The sequence below is a fragment of the Crocodylus porosus genome, unplaced genomic scaffold (genome assembly GCF_001723895.1).
Source record: "Crocodylus porosus isolate Cpor-Errol unplaced genomic scaffold, CroPor_comp1, whole genome shotgun sequence".
NCBI lineage: Eukaryota > Metazoa > Chordata > Crocodylia > Crocodylidae > Crocodylus > Crocodylus porosus.
Window position 1 is genome coordinate 5,920,839 of NW_017728935.1, and position 19,973 is coordinate 5,940,811.

The 19,973-nt window shown below is 52.9% G+C and overlaps 1 protein-coding gene across 2 annotated transcripts in view; it reads right to left on the reverse strand.

Moving 5' to 3' along the window:
• Positions 1 to 3,142: 3,142 nt before the first annotated feature.
• The window catches only part of MAGI3 (membrane associated guanylate kinase, WW and PDZ domain containing 3), a 49,713-nt gene continuing 32,882 nt past the window's right edge, over positions 3,143 to 19,973 (reverse strand). Inside the window, exons 12-19 of one of the 2 annotated variants that reach the window (XM_019546807.1) lie at positions 18,847 to 19,035; positions 12,732 to 12,917; positions 9,575 to 9,677; positions 9,178 to 9,304; positions 8,096 to 8,242; positions 5,332 to 5,470; positions 3,691 to 3,779; positions 3,143 to 3,233 (exon numbers count right to left, since the gene is read on the reverse strand). In XM_019546807.1, coding sequence (XP_019402352.1) covers positions 3,730 to 3,779; positions 5,332 to 5,470; positions 8,096 to 8,242; positions 9,178 to 9,304; positions 9,575 to 9,677; positions 12,732 to 12,917; positions 18,847 to 19,035 — 941 coding nt within the window. In that variant the 3' untranslated portion in view covers positions 3,143 to 3,233; positions 3,691 to 3,729. Of the gene's footprint in view, positions 3,234 to 3,690; positions 3,780 to 5,331; positions 5,471 to 8,095; positions 8,243 to 9,177; positions 9,305 to 9,574; positions 9,678 to 10,059; positions 10,313 to 12,731; positions 12,918 to 18,846; positions 19,036 to 19,973 lie in introns of those variants that run through there. The other variant, XM_019546808.1, reaches the window with a different exon arrangement.

A 19,973-nucleotide genomic window follows, 5' to 3' on the forward strand; every position in this document is an offset into this window, starting at 1 on the left:
CAACAAACACGCATCACACAGGGCAAGAACCAGCAGGCCATGAGCTGGAGTTTCTTTTTACTATCTATATAAAAAATAATGAGCGATTTACAGGTCTCTCTAGTCAGAACCTCAGGAGTATATATAAAGGTGCTGTACAATATATAAACATTTACATCCAGTACATCCATATGTTGCTTAGCACTCCAAGGCCACATTGCTAAGTCATCTTATACAGTAAGTACAGATACAGGTTCTCTGGAAAGGAGGAATCACAAACAGATAAGACACCAAATCAGGTCACAATGCAAACTATCAGAAAAAATAGCATTTGGATGGGTACTTGCCGACAGGAAGGGAAAGGAATTTCAATGGTGCTAACTCATCAAGTTTCTGAATTTGGTACTGTACTCAATGGCTAGCACAGGTGCATATAACTCTTAATGAAGAGACTCCAGGAGGTTTAGCAATCAAGAATACATGGTTAATATCTACATAGGCTAGTTCAAATATGAAATATTTTCACAGTCATACTCTACAATATCGAGTATTTGTACACATTATGCTACAGCAAATTAATGGATTCATAAAATAGGAAGCAGCAGAGGACGGTCTGAAGCCTATTTTAGGATTGTTCTTAATTTAGACCTGCTGCCAAGAAGAGCCGTCTGTATTTCTAAAAAGTTTCTAGTGCAAGCTTGGAACTCATCTGCTTTGCCTCACAAAGCTTCACAACAACTCTCGACCCAAGCAGGCAGATGTCAGCTGGGTCTTTCATGAGCCAGTCACAGTCACCTCAGATTTAACACAAAGGCCCAGCAAATGAGTTTGGCTTTTTGACCCTTTTTCCCCCTACCCGCTTCTGCAAACTGGACCAATGAGCTGCTGCTACAGTTCTGTTTGCAGAGGCAGATCCATTGCAGATACTATTTAGAAATCCAAACCTCGCAATTTTTGAAGACTGCTACGCCTCCAGTTCCTTACGTGACTGATATGCAAATACGATGTTGCTCATTCCCCAGCATTATCTTTAAATGCATACTAGAGCCCAAAAAATAGATATTAAGTCTCATGTACCCTGTACATCGTTGATTCCCCACTCTTAAAACATCACATTTAAAACAAATCACATATTAAAAATAAAATACGGGAGACTTCTAATAGGAGGCACAGGCAAGGGGAGGACTCTGCTTCGGAAGCTCACCACGGTGGTTCTGCCTCACAGATCAAGACTCAGTCTGCAGGCAAGACAAGAAATGAACTCGCATTAGAGACATCACGGAGGAGTCCAACGCACGGTGCCCGCAGGAGGCGGAGGCGCGTGTGGCGAGTGCCTACTCCGGGTCCAAAGAGCGCCGGGCGAGATCCTGCCCCGCCAGCCAGCGGAGGCTCTGGGCTGCACCAAGGTGTGGCATGCCATCTCTCACTCTCCTAGCAAGCACTGCTGCTGAGTCGGGGCACTGGAATATCCACTGTGCTACCTGGAACCGAGGCTCCTCCTCTCCTCTCCCCTCCCCAGAAATTCAGAGACTCTCAAAACTATTTCAAAGCAGCTTAAGGGACCTCCAGGGAAAAGTGTTGCTTGGGGCAGCGTGAGTGGGGCAGGGCTGCTGCACCGGGGTTGCTAGAACCAGCCACCCAACTTCTTACTGAAGCAGTGAGGGTGTGGGTACCTCCCTATGGAAACATGCAACATGCTGTTTGAGAAAAAAAATACTCATTTTCATCAAAATCTTGCCTTTTCTGGGACTGGAAAACATAGATGAAAAGGTTTAACGGGATGGGACACAGTAGATAACTTGGCACAACAACAAGCAGTGAATCATGATCACATTGGCAATATAGGCATTAAATAATGTTGTTCAGAAACTCACAATACTATCAGAGAGCTGTAGCAGTGCAATGTTGAGCAGCAGGGCACCGCCTTCAAAATGACGAGGGGCAGCAGCTTGTGGAAGAGTTTCTTATAAGCGATCCCAAAGGTCCTTCATGCAGTTAGATAGGTTAAGAACAAATCAAATGTTCCCTCCCACCCCCTTAATCACGGTTCCTGAAAAATGACAGCTTTGTGAAAAGAAATGATTCTTTTAATTGACCATATTAGAAACTCGATTAAAACATGTCCTAAAAAAAGTTCAGTCAGACCCGTTTTTCAGTCACACCTGTTGCTTTTGTGACTTTACGTGCACTTGGTACCTTCCACGGTCCAGGAGTTATCGGTGCTTTCCTGGCGGGAGAACTGCTGTCAGGTTTTGAAACGCCGTCATCTTTGGTTTCATCAGTTGACTCCAAGTCTCTGTCTCTCTGGATTCGGTGCGGAAGAGCTGCCTCTCGAGGTTCTGGCCTGCCCTGTGTCTCCATGGAAAGCGGTGCGATATCGGAAAGACTCGCAGTTTTGATTTTGCCGGAAGTCGGCTCTCCAGAGTTTGCTTCCTCTCCACGTTCATATTCAGATGCGTTTCTCCCGGGTTCGCTGGCCTTATTAAACAGAACAGTCTTTTCATTTGGTCTTGGGTGCTTTCTCTCTCGAGACCACCTCTCATTCTTCTCAGAAATGGTTTGCTTCATGTCTTTCTTTGCGACTCCTGATTTTTCTTTGCCACCTTTGACCTGCTCAGCAGTCTCAGTAGCATCATTAGCAGCTGGTTGACCTTGATAGTCTGGTAGCCTGTGCAATTTCTCTCTGTTTCCTCCTTTACTAGGATGCTTTTGGGGACTGGCAGATCTGCCGTGGGTTCCCCTGAGAGGGCCTTTTTCATACGCTGCGTGTGTGTTGATTTCCGCGCGTTTCTTCTCACCCCTCCTTGGACTCCCAGAAAGGTCTGGGAGGCTGCTGTGTGGTTTTTTAGGCTCCACTTTTCTGGGGCTGTGAGTCCTCTGCTCCTTAGGAACACCCGGCTTTTGTGGACTTGTAGATCTGCCTCTGCCACTGATGTTGCCAGTCTCTAAGCCTGGGTTAGTTTTCGTCTCCCGACACCCTGGGCCCGTGGCCTGGTCCCATCTGCTCATATTCTTCTGGGTAGAAGACAGGTGCATCCTCTCTGGCTGGTTTTCAGTTAAAGTGCTTTTCTTGTCAGGCACAGTGTTCTGCACTTCTTCCAGTTTTTCAGACATCTGAACTTTCTTTAAAGTGTCTTCTGATACTGGTGTACGAGCCACGTCAGGTGTGAAAGCAGAATGTGATGAGGAGGGCAATGGTGACTGCTCATCATATATTATGTTTGAAGATGGTGGACTGAAACGATCCCAATCACCTGGAAGCAGACAGAGCAGTGTGACTAAACACCGTGGAACAAACACTTGCACACAACATACTAGAGAGGCTCCCAGTTACACACTTTCCGTATGTGATCCTAGCACTCCAGTTGCTAGAACAGAACAGAACAGCTTGCGTTGATTTTTGGAATCGCATTTTTCTTGCGCATGACACTTCAGGTTCTCAACGCTGCTGAGAGCATCGCAGTTCAAAAAGAAGCCCCTGGGATGGTGCGTAACCTCTGCAGAGACTGGTGGGGGCTTGCGATGTGCATGCCCTGAACACAGGACTCGGCACAGCTTAGGGCTTCTCCGGCACATGCACAAAAATCCCTGACCAACATCGTTACACGGGAAGCCCAAAGAAAACCGACACAGGGAGAGGGGCAAGCTATCACTTACAGCACTGGACTTTAAAAAACAGAAAGAGGTGAATCACAAGACATGCAGATTTACCAAGTCTTTAAGGAAAGACCAAGAAAAGCACTGAAAGCCTTAGTGTTGCTCAGGTTTCACGTAGGAGCACAAACCGGAAGGAGCCAAACCTGAAGGAGGAAGAGAAAAAGCCCGGACTATATACCAAATCACAGAGCAACAGATGTCACCGCAACCACACAAGTCACGTGCGACACCGCAGTGTAGTGTGGAACCACCCTCCCTCCCTACGCTGCCTCCCGCCGGCCTGGCACAGCTCAGCGAGCAGGGGCTGTGGCCCAAGACGGACGGCTGCCTTTGTGGTGAAGCGATATGTCCCCGTGGCGCCAGGGCACAGTGTACAACTCTTACGTAGCTCATCCAATGTTTCTCCTCATTCCGCAGGAATTTCAGTTCATGGCACAATTAGGTTTAACGGTCACTATCAGGGAGAGGCACAGGAACTTCAGGATCTGCGCCGCCCTCTGAGAGAGCCAGGTCTAAGATGCCCAAAGAGCAATGGGTTCATTTTCAAAACACCACCACTAACGAAGCACTATCAGCACCCACACTAGCTGCGTAGGAGATGCACAGCAACTCAACACGAGCCTTTGTGGAGAGGGGAAGTGCTGGTTAACAATCCAGAATAGATGTTCCTGAGCTTTCATTCCTCAGACTAAATCACTTTTTAACTGAATACGGCACCACGCCGGAGGACTGCAACATGTCGAGATAGTTTCTACCTTTCTTGGGGAGGAGAGAAAACACTGAAACACTTTAGTGAGCAACTTCACCGTTCCTACGTGAATGTCAGTCGCTGCCTATTTACAGTACAAGAATACCAACACATTTGCAGAGACCACTGAGCACTTGGGAGCTCCAATTTTCACTGGTTTCTCAAAAGCATGAACATTTGTGGAGCACTGGCAGGTCTTCCAAAGCATCCCATCAGAAGCCTGACCGCAGCCACGAGGGGACAGCTGGAGGAACACTCCTCTACCTCCCGGCGCACGTGCTTTGTTTGGAAATGCTGTTGCAGCTCCATATCTGATCTCCGATTTGTCCTAGATGCCACGAAGTCAAACTCAGACCTGTGTGTAATGCCCCCCTCCCCGGGAACGGAACACAAAGTTCTTGCAGGCATTTGTCTTCCTGCCCGGGCAAAGTGCTCACGGATTTGTGCTTTGCTGTCTTATCTGCAAAGCCACTAGGCTCAAAGAAGGACACAACCGTAGTCCTCCCAGCAAACGCCTTCCCTTCCCTTCCAGCCTTGGCTTGGCAAACATTAAACGTTTTGGGATTTGACAGTTAAGGAGAAACAAGTAAAACTCTGCAAAAAGAGCCGCCTTGGCTGTGCAGTTTGACCTGGGCCTTCTGTGCTGTACGGGAGCTTTGTTCTGGTATCAAAGCCAACAGCCCCCTTCGTTATCACATCTGGACACAGGAGAATAGAGATTAAATGCCGACAGGTGAGGACACTTCTCTTCATCAGATCAGGAGATGGGGTGACAAGCACATGCACAGAATCAAGTTCTGTCTTCCTAGCTCCCGCCAGACCCATTTACTCACTGAGACGAGACTGGGAATTTGTTCCGCATTCTCCTTAAAAGCCAGGGTGGGACAGAGACAGCCCAAACGGTCGGTGGAGTGCTGCCAAAAGGCTCGGCCCGGCACATCACTTACTGTGATCTGGTATCAAGCCCGTTCCGGGTCTGAGGAGAAGAAGAACTTTGTTCCCACCAGCCTGGATCAGCTCGATGGCTCGTGTGTGAGTGATTCCTTGGGTGGGCTCCCCATTGATCTCCACAATCTGGTCCCCAACCTGCAGACAAACACCAGCCAGGTTAAGCTCTGCCGCCACGAGCCCATTCTACAGCGCTACCAGCGCAGCCACGTGGGCGGACAAGCCTGCCGCCTCTCACGCGTGAAACCTGTTCCCACGATCGCTGGTCATCAGACTCTGCGGCAGAGCACGGCCGAGGCACGCAGAGATCCGGGTAGCTGCTCTAAGCCACTCTCACTAGCAGATCTCGGGAGGCTTTCCACTACTCCACAGAATAAATGCAGACCAGTTATCTAAGCGGTGCAGATACAGCCATGCTCTTGTGTACGTCTTACAAAGGAATGGGCTGGATGCCTGGCTATGGGGACCTCCAGCATATGGCTCTTTAAAAACACGTTAAACATATGCTTAACTCAGGTGTTATAAGTGATGTGGTAATGGCTCCAAAGTAAGCAGCAGTGACTTAACAATACACTGCTATAGCTGAGTGGGTTCTACCAAAGGAAAGATTTCTTGTTCCGTGGGCGAGAGATCACTGCTGGACTCCTCACTCACTAACGAGCCGTCAGCTGGTAGCCGTCTCCGGTAACAGGCAGGCAGCTGTGATTTACTCTCCCTTTGTAAGCACCAGAAAGTTTCTGGGCTGGATCCCGCAAAGGACTGTAAGGCCATAGCAGTGGAACTGATCTGCCATTAGGTGTCACTACCGCATAAAGCTTGAAGCTGAGAAAGCCTGCGCCTTGGGGCAGTTATATAACATTTTGTCTCAGGAGAAGGCGACAAGTTACCTGCCAGAACCACAACTCTCACACGGCCTGTGATCCCCTGCGCCCTGAGAGAGGAGCTGCAAAGAGCTTTGGAAAACAAACCCCTTAAATATGGGGCCAAAGCTGCACTTCATTACTGGGGCAGCCTCTAGCATCCAGGCCTGGGTAGTTAGAGCTACTTTCATAAGCTGGCCTCTGAAACTGAGACGGGACCAAGCAGGGACTGGACACGTCCCAGCAGCCCAAGTGGGAGATGCTCAGCAACACGTGATGGTGAACGTGTTGAGGCTGAGCTTTGGTTCTGGCGGGGGCATGTCCGGGCTACATCCTACTTGCAGGTTTCTCGAGCCTGCTCTTCTTAGCTTAGCACCTTTATGTGCTGTCACAAGCATTAAATCTGTTCACCCCCTGACCTCTCTGTTGCAAGAGCTCTCCCCTCCCTGCCAAAAAGGACATGATTGTGCGTGCTCCCATGAACAGAGAGACACTGAAAGCTTCTCCTGGGGGGCAGCTCCAGCGGCGGTCGTGGTTCAGATGGGATGCAGGTGCCTTAACTGTCCTGCTGTGGCCATCTACATGACTGTGGTAGCACTCTACCACAGATGGAGCTACTGGGGGATCATTTTACTAGTGTAGAGGCACAGCTAGAAACCCAGGGGTGTAAAAGCAGAGCCACCATTTTCTTCCTTTCAGGTGTGATATCAGGAAGGACGGGGCCTCGTCTCAGCAGCCCTGCCAAAGCCCCCAACACCGACCGAATGCAGCTGGGTTTAGGTGGGCAGGTGACGGGCCTCTGCAGGGCAGCAGGGACTCCCGTGGTGGTGTTTCTCACTGCACAGCCCTGCAGTCAAACCCACCGCCCACCGCCGGCTTTGGCACCGAGGCTCAGCGGAGGAAGCGGATCCGTGCGCCAAGGGCATTTTTCAGAACAGAGCCCAAACAGCTTTGTTACCGTCCCGGCAGCCTGGGAGAGGAGCCTACAAAAAGCTGGACGCAGCCTGGGCGCAGGGAACTGTGCCTGCTGGATGCTGTTTATGGCTGAGAAATTTCTCCAGTGCGAGCCCTGTCTGTGCAGCCGGGAAGCAAATCTCTGGCATTTGGACTAACCCCACTTGAAGGAGCAATACCAGAAAACAGAAGCAGCAGCAGCATGCTCCAGGAAGCTCTCAAGCATAAGGAAACAGTTAATTACTGTAAAGAATTGGGACAATTAACATCTAATAATACTTAAGAATTTTACATCCAATTAAGCCCCACAGCAGCCCGGGCACTGCACTGAGCCTAACCCTGTTCTGCAGGCTACGGACCAACAAGACGGGGTTCAGGTACTTGTGAGATGGGTCTCAGAGCTCTGCCCGCCGTGGGGCTGCTTCACACTTTGCCTTGTGGACCTGGTGGTTTGCTTCAGAGCCAGGACTGCACGGTGGGAACCTGACGACGTTCACAAAAGCCATCATGGAGCCACGGCTGGGAAGAAGCGGGTCTGGACACATTCTAGAGCGTGGCACCCTGCAGAAGCCCAGAACAGATGCCAGGTCGGACAGCTTGGGCAAGCCCGCGTGTACTTGGACTATGGGAGTCTCACAAGCCTCACGCTTCACAGAGCCATCTCCACTGCAGGCATCCGGAAAACACTCCTCCGGATACCCGACACCTATGTTACGGGACACGTGTCTCACTACGCCGTAGACGGGCGGCGCCTGGCCTGAACCCCCAGCTAGCATGGTGGCACTTGAGACCGTGACTCAAAGATGGTAGCACTATCAACACCTGCTCTGCCTGCTGGGCTACTGCACTAACAGGGAAGAAGATTTGTTGCCTCCTTGAGCCATAAAATATCCTGTGAATGCCGCTTTCTCCAAGCTGACAGAACTCGCAAGCGTTCCAAATAACTCACGTGGATTCTCCCATCCTTGATGGCAGGCCCGTCCTCAGCAAGCCGCAGGATGAATAAACCCATGTTGTACTCCTTTCCGCCACGGAGACTGAATCCAAAGCCCCGAGGGCCTCTCTCCAGCTCTACTGGATAACAGCCAAGGCTCTGCTTAGGGAAGCGGATAAACAAGATGGAGGTGTGGGCTGAGGAATGCTCTGAATAGATTTTAACTTCAGCTTTGTTGGAAAACATGGCCGAGTTTCCTTAGGCTTTAAGGAGAAGCAGTTCAGAAGGCCAAAGAAGCCTTTCCACCTGCGCCTGCCAGATGAGGTTTAATACAAAACGGTGCAGGGTGGGTTTCATTCAGGGTAATATGCCATGAAATTTGAAGGCAGCGCAGCTCACATGTGATTAGGTGTGTGTGGGGGGCAGAGGAGGCAGAACCCAGTCAAAATCGGAGAAGCGCTTTCCTTGCGCTGTTTCTTAGCTACGCATCAATTTTTAGACAGGGAAGGTCTATGGGTTTGTGCAGTCGCCCAGACTCACAGGCTTGTGCTCATTACAGCTGGAATGATCAGTCACGTCTTTAGAGCACACGTGTAACAGGTGACATTAGAGCAGGTCGCTGTAGCAGCGGTACCTCCTTCCTGCTCGACATGGGCCTAGCCAGCACGTCCATCAGCAGGATCTCTCCTCTGCAACAGACTGGTAGCTGTCTATGCCAGGGAGCGCATCCGATGCCCCTGGCATACAGACAGCAGCAGGCTGAATGCTACGGCCACGAAACAGGGCAATGCAGCACCACGGAGATACCCTGCTCACTCCTGAACCAGAAGTGGCACAGGCTGCAGCAGTGCAGGGCACTGCCATGACTAATTAGCTTGCAGAGAAGCAGCTGACTAATTAGCTGGGGCAGCACCACGCTGAGTGCAGATGCCGGCTCCGGGCTCTGAGCAAGCACAGCTGCATGGCAGCCAGAGCCGCTCGTTCGGAGCCTGCCCAGCGCCTTTGTGGAGTGCTGCATTACGCTGTGCAGCCTGCCCCTGCCTGAGCTCCCTCAGGTTGCATGTAGCTAGCTCCTGGCCCCCACGGTGGTGCCTTACCTGGGAATGCCGGCTGCCCACCACTGAGGGAATACCTGCGTCAGGCTGGGCCAAGTGCTTGTGCTCTGGCCAGGAGACCTTGCAGGTGCTAGACGCTTCCTTCCCGGTATCGCCCTCGGTGGCTCCCCTGCACGACAGAGGAGCAGAGACTTGGTCACATCACGCTCACCTGGACACGGAGTCCTCTGAGGGCTAGACTCCATGTGCCCCATCTAGACATGGCTGAAGGGGCTGCTCTCTGCACCAGGATGGGGGCTGCCTGCAGGCCAACGCGCCTTCTGCCCGACCCGCTTGTGCATGCAGGCCTCCAATGGGGACATGGACTGGAGGGTCCCACCAGTCAGCTCCTCTGCTCGCACTCAGATCCTGGTGCCCCGAGCACCTTGGTGCTGTGTACCTGTCTGCGGTCGCAGGGTTGGGCTGTGCTGGTCCCAGGGCTCGGTGCTGCAGCGCGGGGCTCTGCCTGGCCGAGTTGGTTCCTGAGGGGGGACCACGATGCTCTAACAAAGCAAAAAGATTCCCAGTTAGAGGGGTCGGCATGGGGCAGTGAACAGCACAAGAGGATTAGCCAGGAGGCTGGGCTGATCGGACTCTCCTGCTTGCCAGCTGCCTGTGACACAGAGGCAGGCAGCTCCGTGGAGAACAACGAGGCTTCACCGGGGAGAGCTGGGTTCAAGTCACAATGATGTTACCAGTACAAGCCTCGATGCAGGGTCCTGCCCAATGCGAAGCACAATGGGTGGGGGCAGATGGTCAATCCCCCTCCACTTAGATGCACACCGTGTGAAAACAAGGTACCCGGGCACTGAAAGAGCAGCACCGTGTACCATACCTGCAACCCCCTTAGCTAGAAATCTGGAATGAACTTCTCCAGCAGTCCGAAAACCAGGTCTCCAGTGGGGAGTCATTCAGCAGTTCCAGGCCCATTTGCCCAGAGGTGCGGGGCTGTCGCCATTCTGGGTAATCACGCATTACAAGACAGGAGCGAGCATGCGCATTTGAGGGAACAGATCCCCTGGCTTCCCCACTGCAGACAGGGCAATTAGACTGTCTCTCCCGGCTGTGCCAGGCCCTGCAGAGCTCATCACAGGACTGCCTGGCCTTATTGCCATGACATGCCTCAGAGAGGTTTTTTCTGCAAAGACAAATGCCAGCATTTGCTCCTGGTTTTCAGCCAGAGTTTTAATTAATAAGCACAGGTAGGAAAAGGCCTTCTGTCTGTACACACTGCACTCTCCCTGATCAGCCCGCGCTGCTGCTTATGACGTGACAAAGGCTGACAGATCCCTGCTTTTGTGAAAATGTTCGAGAACATCTTTTGGAGCACGAAGCAGAGTTCGTTTTCTGAGAATTAAAGCAAATTTTGGAACAAAGGATGAAGAGCAAAGATCAGGCGTTTGCAAAAGCCAGAGGGAAGGAGAGGAGCCAACAGGGTTACGTGGCTGGATTTCCACTGCCACTCTAGAGAGCTCACGCAGCAGATGATGCCCTGGGGAATGGCAGGATCCATCTGGGCTGCACTGCTCCTGGCTACACAGGTGCTTTGCTCCCTGGGACGGTATTACCCTCCATCCCCTCCGTGTTCTCTTCGGCGCCAATGACCGGCAGCAGCACGCGGATGACCGGGTTCTGCGTGGCCCAGCCAGCCCCTGGGCACAAATGACCCGGAGGTGGGATGGAGCCGTGCCAGCTGTCCCCCTCTCCAGGGGGAGGTGCTGCTGCGGAGGCTGTGCTACCTGGCGCTGGGCGAGCAGGAGGCAGCGACTGCCTCACTCCGCAGCTGCTGCTGGCTGTGCTGCATTCCTCAAGCCCAAACCAGTGATTATTTTAAAAACTGTAATTTACTCTCATTTACGAGCAACAAGGATCTCTGCACCGCCGCCAAACATTACGTAAGTCTCCACGTACCAAACATTCACACTTCAGCTCTGCCAAACCACGTGGTTTATCAGGGTGACCCCTCGGGCCTGCTTTTGTCATCTGGCCTGGACATTTCTTTCTGGACAAGTCCCATCCGGGTCCATGTTTTACCCCTAAGGTAAACCCCCTAAGACTGAGGACTGAAGAAAAACCGAGATCATTGTTTCTACAGGCTGCATGCACGTGCGGAAGAGCAAGGGGCTGGGGAAGGGGATTACATTCAAACACTGATGGCAGAGACCAGGGACAAGGTTGGCAAAATCACAAAGCAATGGACTCTGGTGCAACCCCAGCTGCAATGTCAAAAGCAGTAAGAGCGTCATCCTGGGCGACTGCTTTGAGGCGCATCCCTCTGCTCTGAAATGAATTCGATTTGATAAATGTGAAAATCTCCACTGAAAAATAATGGATTTTATAAATATAAAAAGCCTCTCTGCTTCAAGCACTAACGAACAGGTAAATTAAGCCTTTGATATTCTGTATTACAGGCCAAGATAGCACGTTAAATATTTGCAATGAATATGGAATGAGAGAGAATCATCCACTGGCTTTATCTACGCGCTGGCTTTAGGTATGTATTATTTAAAGTGGGGAGAGCCATCTTTCTGGCAAAATAACGATAGCAGGTTTAATTAAATCCACACGCAGCAATCCAGAAAAAAGCAAGGGTAAGCAGGCTGGAAGCAGCCATTTTTCTTCAGCTGATTGGACGTTACATATTCATGGGGAGCTGTTTGTGTGGGGACAATCCTGCGGGAGCGTGCAGCTTCAGGGGAGCTCAACGAGCAAACGCGGCCTCTGAAGATGGAGCTGCGGAGTTGCATACGTTCACTCTGCTGCCGAGAGGCTTCAGCCGCCATGCCTGCGGATGCGCTACCAGCTAGGCAGAGAACTTGGGACAGAAGCTTCCTGGTGGGACAGGAGCGCTTTCATCCGCACGCTAAGGAGAACCAAGAGCTACAACAAGTTCTCTCAGGCCCTGGGAATGCACGACCAGGTGCCTCTGCACGTTGCCGCACAGCCAGGAGGCAGCACGGGTTGCGGGCGACGGGGTCTCAGGGCTGGATCCAGCTGGGCTTTGGAGGCTTTGGCTTCCGGCTGGCAGCAGGGCTGTCGAGGCGCAGCTGTCCCACCTGCCAGCGATGCCTCGCGTGGCAGGCCTGCCCAGCCATCCTCGCTGCCCGCTCGTTCAGGACAAGGGGTCCCGCCTGTGGTGGTGACGCATCTACAATGCCAAAACCATCACCGACTTCCTCAGGGGCAGCTGCTTCTCCCTGACTCCAGGCACAGGGGAAGCCCGGGCTGGGCGGGAGTGGGCCGCCTCCTGCCTCTGCTGTGCTCAGAGGCTCCTTCTGTCCAAGACATGGGGCCCCAAGATGCCTGTGCCTCGTCTCTGCGGCAAAACCTGCCCTCTGCTTTGCGCAGTCTGGGGGAAAGAAGGGCAAACAGAGGAGCTTCGCCTGGCTCCTTCCTGCCTCCCAGCTTTGGCCCGTCTGCAGAGCCTCTGTCTAAGTTTCCTAGCTTGAAAAAGGCACAAGCCAGACCAGGGATGTTTGCACACCATCTACAGGGGGACTTTGGGGTCAGTGTCAGCCTACTTGCGCTGCTGCGCCACGCAGCCGCGTGGGTCTTACCTTCCTCAGCCACCACCGTCAGTGTGACCACGTTGCCTGCGTCCTTGATGAGCTGCACGATGCTGTCATGGGAGAGCTCTACAATTGACTGGCCGTTCACTGCGGAGATGCGGTCTCCCACTTTCAGCTTCCCACACTGATCAGCCGGGCTCCCTTCAATGACACGCCCGATCTTGTGAGGAATCACTGGAGACCAAGAACAGGCCCGTTAGCAGTGTCAGAACATGTGCTGCTCTCAGCAGCTTAGGAACCATGTATTTTAAGTATCACAAAACACAGACGGCTCCATAGCTGTCCTGAATCCATGCAGTCCCTGCCCTGGAGGGCTCCCAAAGCTGCAAATAACTAGCTATGCTAAGCCAGGGCTAATGGGAATAAGTCTACCCCACGATACGACAGGAAAGCACATAAGCAGGAAAGCGTCTGGAGGAAGGGGAAAATAGGGCTTGGAGCAACGCTGGGGACTAGGGAGACAGACGGGGGGACGTGAAGCCCCACCGGTCCTCTTCCAAAGCAGGCCACCCACCACAGTGCTGCACAACACTCCTTAGGCCTGGCCTTTTGGCAATAAATTTAAGGGTTATGAAGTGCCGGTAATGAAGGTAAAGTTTCCTGCCAAGCCTCCTTGAACTTGCACCAGGTGTGAAATCGCAGGCCATACGGCTCTACAATTGCCCTCTGCCAGGCGATGCTGATAAGCAGCTACTGCTGCTGTTGGCAGCAAACCCGTCTCTGGCTATCAGCAGGCAGTCACCGTGGAAAACCGTGACAGGTCCAGTGCCACACTCAGCCAACAGCACAAGCTACCAAAGCAGAAGGGTTTTAAAATGGTACTCTCAGCTGCACTCAACCTCCACAGCAAGACAAGCCCGCCTGGGTGACAGTCAGATTTATCAGCTGCTGGGCCCTGGTCACGTTTAGGGGACACCACTGCCACGGCCTGTTTGCACAGAACTCGTAACTGGACCAGCCAAGATTTAGAGGATTGCCGTGAGCAGCTAATGACTCCCTTGCTACCGATTTGTCTTTTTGTGGTTTTTGAGTGCCTGGTCCTTCTAGCGAAGCAGCGCAAATCAACGTCAGAAGCGCGTGCGCTGCTAAAACGCCTGGTATGGCAAGTCCCCCCGCTAAAAGAGAACAGGTGTCACCAAGCCAATCTGTGTGTCCAACAGACCCACCGAGCGTCCCAGGGCTAATGCGACAGTCTTACAATCGAACAAGCACGTGCTCGAGCGTTACCACTGGAACGAAGGCTGCCGCCTCTGACCGGGACGCGGCCTGCGTGGGCACGTGCCTTGCGCCCCGTGCCTCATTCCGTGCTCACGGAGGGAGGCGGCCGCTATGAAAAGCTTTGATTTTCATTGTCAAACATATGGCCTAGGTCTTCCAACCCACATGCTACCACAGCCCGGCTCTGAAGAGAGGTCTTTGCTTCCTCCTGGGGTCACGGCACCTCAGCACTAAAGCTCCGCAGCATTTCCCAGAGTCATTCATTTGTACAGCGCTGTGCAACCCCTCTTCTACACACAGGGAACTGAAGCACAAGGGGACTAGGCTATAACGTCTCCTCCTTCTGGCCCCCAGTTCATGGCATCCAGGACCTGTTTTTTTTCCCCAAAGTGCTCAGGATTATACCGCACTCCCCATTTAAATGCACAGCTTCCAGTGACTCCATTTGCAGATAGAGGCCAGGCAGCAAGGTGCGCAGGTCTGCGGCCAGCTGTGAAAGCTGGTTTGAAGTCTCTTGCCTGGTGCTGTGTAGGAGCCCCATGGCAGAGGCAGAGAGAAACTCAATTCTCTTGGCCAGCGCTCTACCATCTCAACCTTTACCTTTATCTCCCTGCCTGCAGGGAGAGATTCTGCAACCTCGAGGACGCACAAGTCCTTTATCACCCCGACAATGGAAAAGGACCGGTTACAATGGACGAGTGCTCCAGGCAACAACTGACCAGGGCGGTTACGGTGTTTTAAAAACACCGACGGCTAAAAATATGAGAAGTGCCTATGGAACGGCCCCGCTCAGCCCCCTGACTTTTTGCAGGTGTCACTGTGAGGGAGAGCTCTGAAGGAGGCGGCCAGGCGCCTCCTCAAGAAAGGCAGCTTGTGCACCCGGAATGGTGCGAGCACAACCAGTTCTTGCACAAACGCATGTGCTGGGACATCCTGAAGTGTGCTGCTAAGGAGGAAAGCATCAAGAGGGCCTGGATTAGCTGAATGCTGGAGCTGGTGGGCAGGACACAGGTGGAGGTGCAGTATAGACTGAGAGGAAGAGGGGTGTAGGCAGAGGTTTACAGGACCATGAGGATACCTTGGTGTCCTGCAAGCCCCACTGTACTGTGCAGCACCTACAGCCTTCTGAGACACGTACTGGCCCCGAGGCAATGGCCACTTTCAAGGGACTGCCCAGACATGGCCCTTTCAGGAATGATGCAACAAACCCGGTGTGCCGTGCCTGGATGGCCAGATGCTGGGACACGCGTGATGAAGTACAGCCCACCTCTAATCCCCGGGCGTCTCTGCTGCTGTAGCAGGCGGTAACAACCAGAGGCTTCCCAGCAGGGTGATGCTAGGACATGCCCAGCTACACAGAGCATCTGCACTCTGCAAACTCCCATCCACATGGTTGTTCCCCCTCACTGTGGCTTGGGCACCAGCTTCACACAAACTAGCCGTCTCTGACCATCCCCTGGTACAAACCCCACAAGCACAGAGCCAGCAGAGCCCAGGAAATGCATTAACCATGCAGAACCACGACAGCCTTGCCCTGGCGCACAAGAGCTGCTTTTATGCCTAAATGAAAGCACGGAAAGGAAGGAGATCACGTCTGCAGAGGAATGACTAAGAATTTAGGCATTAGGGTTCTCTGAGGAGACCTGTTCTGCCATATGCAAGATGATAGTTTCTGCCTTGCTTTGAAGTACTGAAGCATGGTGTGGAGGGAGGAAGATACAGAGCTAGCTTGGTACAGCCACGGGAAATCCAGAGGCATGAATGACTTGCTCTCCCACGATACTCACAGCACCATGCCTCTCTCCATCAGCAGAAGAAAATAAAGCATTCAGAAGCCAGTGCTTCTGGAGCTGGGCATGCGAGGGCTGTGCCTGGCGTAGCCAGATGTGTGGGCATGTGGGCCAGGGCTCCAGCTCTGCACGTAACTGCACTGAACTATTCTTCTTAGTTTCGTGACAGACATGCAGCCACAACCACCCGAGAGCCTGCATCTCCTTGAAGTTCCAGCCAGGCCTCCTCCAAGCTGCTCACGCTTCCTCTGAGGCCAAAGCAGTAGGAAGGACAAGGGAGATGGTACTAAGGGGCTCAGTCCTTGCAGTCTCTTTCCCGCAGTTGAATAAAGCAACGTACAGGCACCGGAAAGAGTAGGGGTGTGTGTGTGTGTGTGTGTGTGTGTAGGTGTGTGTAGGTGTGTGTAGGTGTGTGTGTGTGTGTGTGTGTGGCCAAGGAAAGGCTGCTGAATACATGAAGTGAGCATCCCATTCTTCGAAGCACAGAGCTTCTCTTCTCCAGCAACCGGCCAGTAGCTGAACCACTTGCACTGGCCTGCACCAGTTGTCCAAAACTCACTGCCTTCCACTGCTCCCGTTTCCAGGTGAGGCTGTCCCAAATCCTGGCTTTCCGTCACTGCCCTCCTCATGAACCGCTTCCTGAAATCCCACGTGTGCATCCAAAGCACCACGGGGCCTCCCGCAACCTTCTTTATTACCACTGCTCTTCCCAGCTTGCTTTGTTGGAAGGGCAGACGAGGAATAGGGAGAGGTGTGCAACATTAAATACTCAGCAAGATTATCAGCTGGCATTTCAAGGCACGACAGCAAGTCCCAAACCTTTGAGAGCTGTCACCAGATTGAGATTAAATTACCATTCAGCTTGTAATTAAGGAGCTAACAATCGCTTGTTACCTGCTCAACAAGAGCGGACACGGATGCTCTTTAGCTTTTACCTCCATATTAAGGTTTAATTACATTTTCTTTCATCTCTTCTCCCATCGTGTAAAGATCTATGTTTTTAATACTGTTTATACACACAAGAGGTATCTGTGGAGGAAAAATGCTACATGGCTATTACTGAATTACCTGGCATAAATATTCCAGCTTTGCATCAATGCCGTGGGTTCATTTTAAATGGTGACAGGAAAGTCCCTGTGTGCGGCACACTGATGTACCAATGCTGCTTACTTACAAGCCTGAGAAGCAGCCCAGGACTGCTACCCAAGCCACCCCAAGGTTGAAATAGGGCTTCAATTATCTTCTGCTGTTCCCCATGAAGACTACTGCAAGCTGCAACAGCAAGTGACTGGAGGAATTTCAAGCTGGGTTTCCCACAAGAACGCTCTGTGTGATACAGTGGCAGGATTATGCGGGTAGAGTTCCTCCAATTTTTTAATAACTGCATTTTCCCAATATTATCTGGCTGACTAGGCAGCATAAGACCAACCTATCGAGCTGCTTTTCCAACACAGGGCACAATCACCCGCACGGCATCAGAAGGCGACAGCTCCGGTCTCGAGCGTTACCACAGCAACCGCTTTTCTGAAACGGAAGTCGGCGTCCCTGCGCACCGACCCAGCCCCGCCGCGGTAACGCGCGGCTCCGCAGGCTCTCGCCCCGTCACAGCTACTGGGACAGGCAGCTTTCCACCACGCCTGTTCTGAACTTCGTTAAACAACAGGCACGGTCCCGTCAGGGCCCAGACTTCACCCCCTGCTCTAAACGAGCATCGTGTAGACTCAGCAGAACGACTGCAGAAGGGGTTGCTGAGACACAGCTTCACTTGTGCTCTGCTGCTTTTAACCGCATTATAAAATGAAGCAAAGAGAAGGTAGAGTGAAAGGACTGGGCCAAAAGGGGAGAGGTCCCTTTGCGCTCATGCACATGTGAAAAGACAGCGACACCTGAGCCCCGGGCGAGCCTGCCAAGCTGGCTAACGGTGCTTCTGCATCACCCGGGACAGCACTGCTGAGAGCCCCCCACTCCCTCAGACTGAGGAGACCCCCTCCGTCTCTCCAGATCTCACTAGCGGGATCCGTCCCAGTCAGCGGCTGCAGTCCTGCTGAGCTGTGACTACCCGGTATCAGCTGCGTGTGGCGTGCGAGAGGCTGGCACTGCTGTCGACAGAGGACACGTTTAACCCTCTCTGCCTGCACAGCCCTGGGACGCCGGCGGCCGTGCTGACGCACGGGGCAGAACACGCCTGATGCTGCAGAACGGGCATCTCTTTGCAAGGCCCCTGGGGCGAGGGGCTGCAGACTCTGCCATTAGCTGGGCTGGATTTCAGAGGCTCCCCTCAAAACGCTGCTCTCACTCATTTCTGCTTACAATGTGCCCTCTTGTTTTCGCTTTTAACCTGGACTGCTCTGCTTTGCTTCTTAGCACCCAGGCCTTCACCAGAACCTGGAGACCTGCTGCATCCATCACTACTGTGCTTTTAACATGTCTCTTGCCAGGGAGCCAGAACGACTCCCAGCGACAGCAGCTTTGCTACATTTCTCCGCATACAGACTGCTGAGAAAGCCAGGGTCCCCCACAGTGAGCTACTTGCCCTCAGGGAGCGAGCCGAACTAAGCTTGGAGCAGGAGATTTGCCTGTGAATTAATGTAACAGCTCACCAGCTGATCTGATCTACTGGCACCAATCTCAGGAGAGTGCTAGATCTCTGGGCATGTGTGTACACTCTCCTACATGCTTTGACCGGACGCGGGCACTTCCCGCGTTCTCAAGACTACGACCCCACAAGGATGCAGGGCACCCTTCCCTGTACTGGTTAGGAATGATTCCTCCTTCCCCCTCCGGTGCTATATAAGCACAACGTGCAACGCAGTCTACAAAGGCGAGGAAGCACATGCACTTCTGCAAGTCAGACAGACCTAGCCTTCAGCCTGCGAAGCTGTAAACAGCACGTCCTGGGTGAAACAGGTCTGCACCACGCAAGCTGCCAAACAGGGAAGATGACTGTCATCCAGAGACAGCAGAATCTCTCGAATCCATGGCCCTGAACGCCCCTGGCAGGAACCGCAAGGCAGGAACTGAGTTGAACCAGCTCCTCTGCCCCAGACAGGCCCAGTGGTGCAGACGACAATGCCACACAGGGATTGTGCTCTTACCGCCAGGAGGTGGTTTGTTTTTCGAGGTAAGGATGACAAAGCCAAAGCCTTCATTCTCCTTCCGCTGCAGCCGGACATCGTAGACCTCTGGGGATGGCCGACTTGTGATCTCCGTCCGATTCAATCGGGGGGACCCATTCTGCGTGGCGCTGGGTGGCTGCGACGACTCCTCTTCCAGCTGCTTTTCTCCTACAAAAGGAAGAGCCACGGCCAGAGGTGTGATCACGAGCACTGCCGATGGACTGGGTAACTGCAAGGAGCACAGTAACAGGCTCAGGAAGCACCTTTCTGTCTGGGACTGCACAGGCAGGTTACTACTAATGCAGCCAGGCAGAGATGGCGGTGAAACTTTGGAAGACTAACCCACACATTCAGCCTGGCTGTGAGAGAAGGGCCTGCATGCGAGATGGGAGACAGCACTGCCTGCCAGCTCCACCCAGTAACCTGCACTTGCTGCCTGGAACAGGGCTGTGGTTCTACGGCACAGCTGACATCCCAGAGACTTTCCTCGCTGAGGCCTTCTCACCTCCTGGATGCATGAAGCATGAGGCCTTACAGCAGAGATCCAGCCGCAAGGCAGAGCTCTCGCAGGTCTCGCTGCAGAAAGCTGAGGGTTTATTCCAAAGGAGCCTGAAGTGTATGGCCAGCAGCACGGCACAGCACATGCCTAAGCATCAGCTCATTAAGACCCGTTTAGGCACACAAAACACTTGCAGTCGACATGCAGGTTCAGGAGGGTGTGGATACTGGGGCATAGCAGCAGCCTGACTGGAGCAACCAGCCCCTCCTGGCTTGGCTGCTTTCCTTGCTGCTTCCAGCAGCACCACAACACAGACTGGTTTCTACATGCCAGCAGCCATACAAAGGCACATAAGCCATGCGGGAGGTATGGTGAATGAGATGGCAGGAATGCAGCGTGTCAGGGACAGGACTGGGATGTGAATTCAGGACCTTCTGGACTCCCAGACCCAGGGTCAGCCCAGGAGGGTGGCCTCTCAGGCTGTCTCATGAAGATGGGTGGCAGTCCACAGTGCCACCCGCCTTCACGAGACAGCCTGAGAGGCTGTGCTTTCCGTACTACAACGGCTATAACAGAATGACTTGGGCATCCACGGCTGACTGGTGTC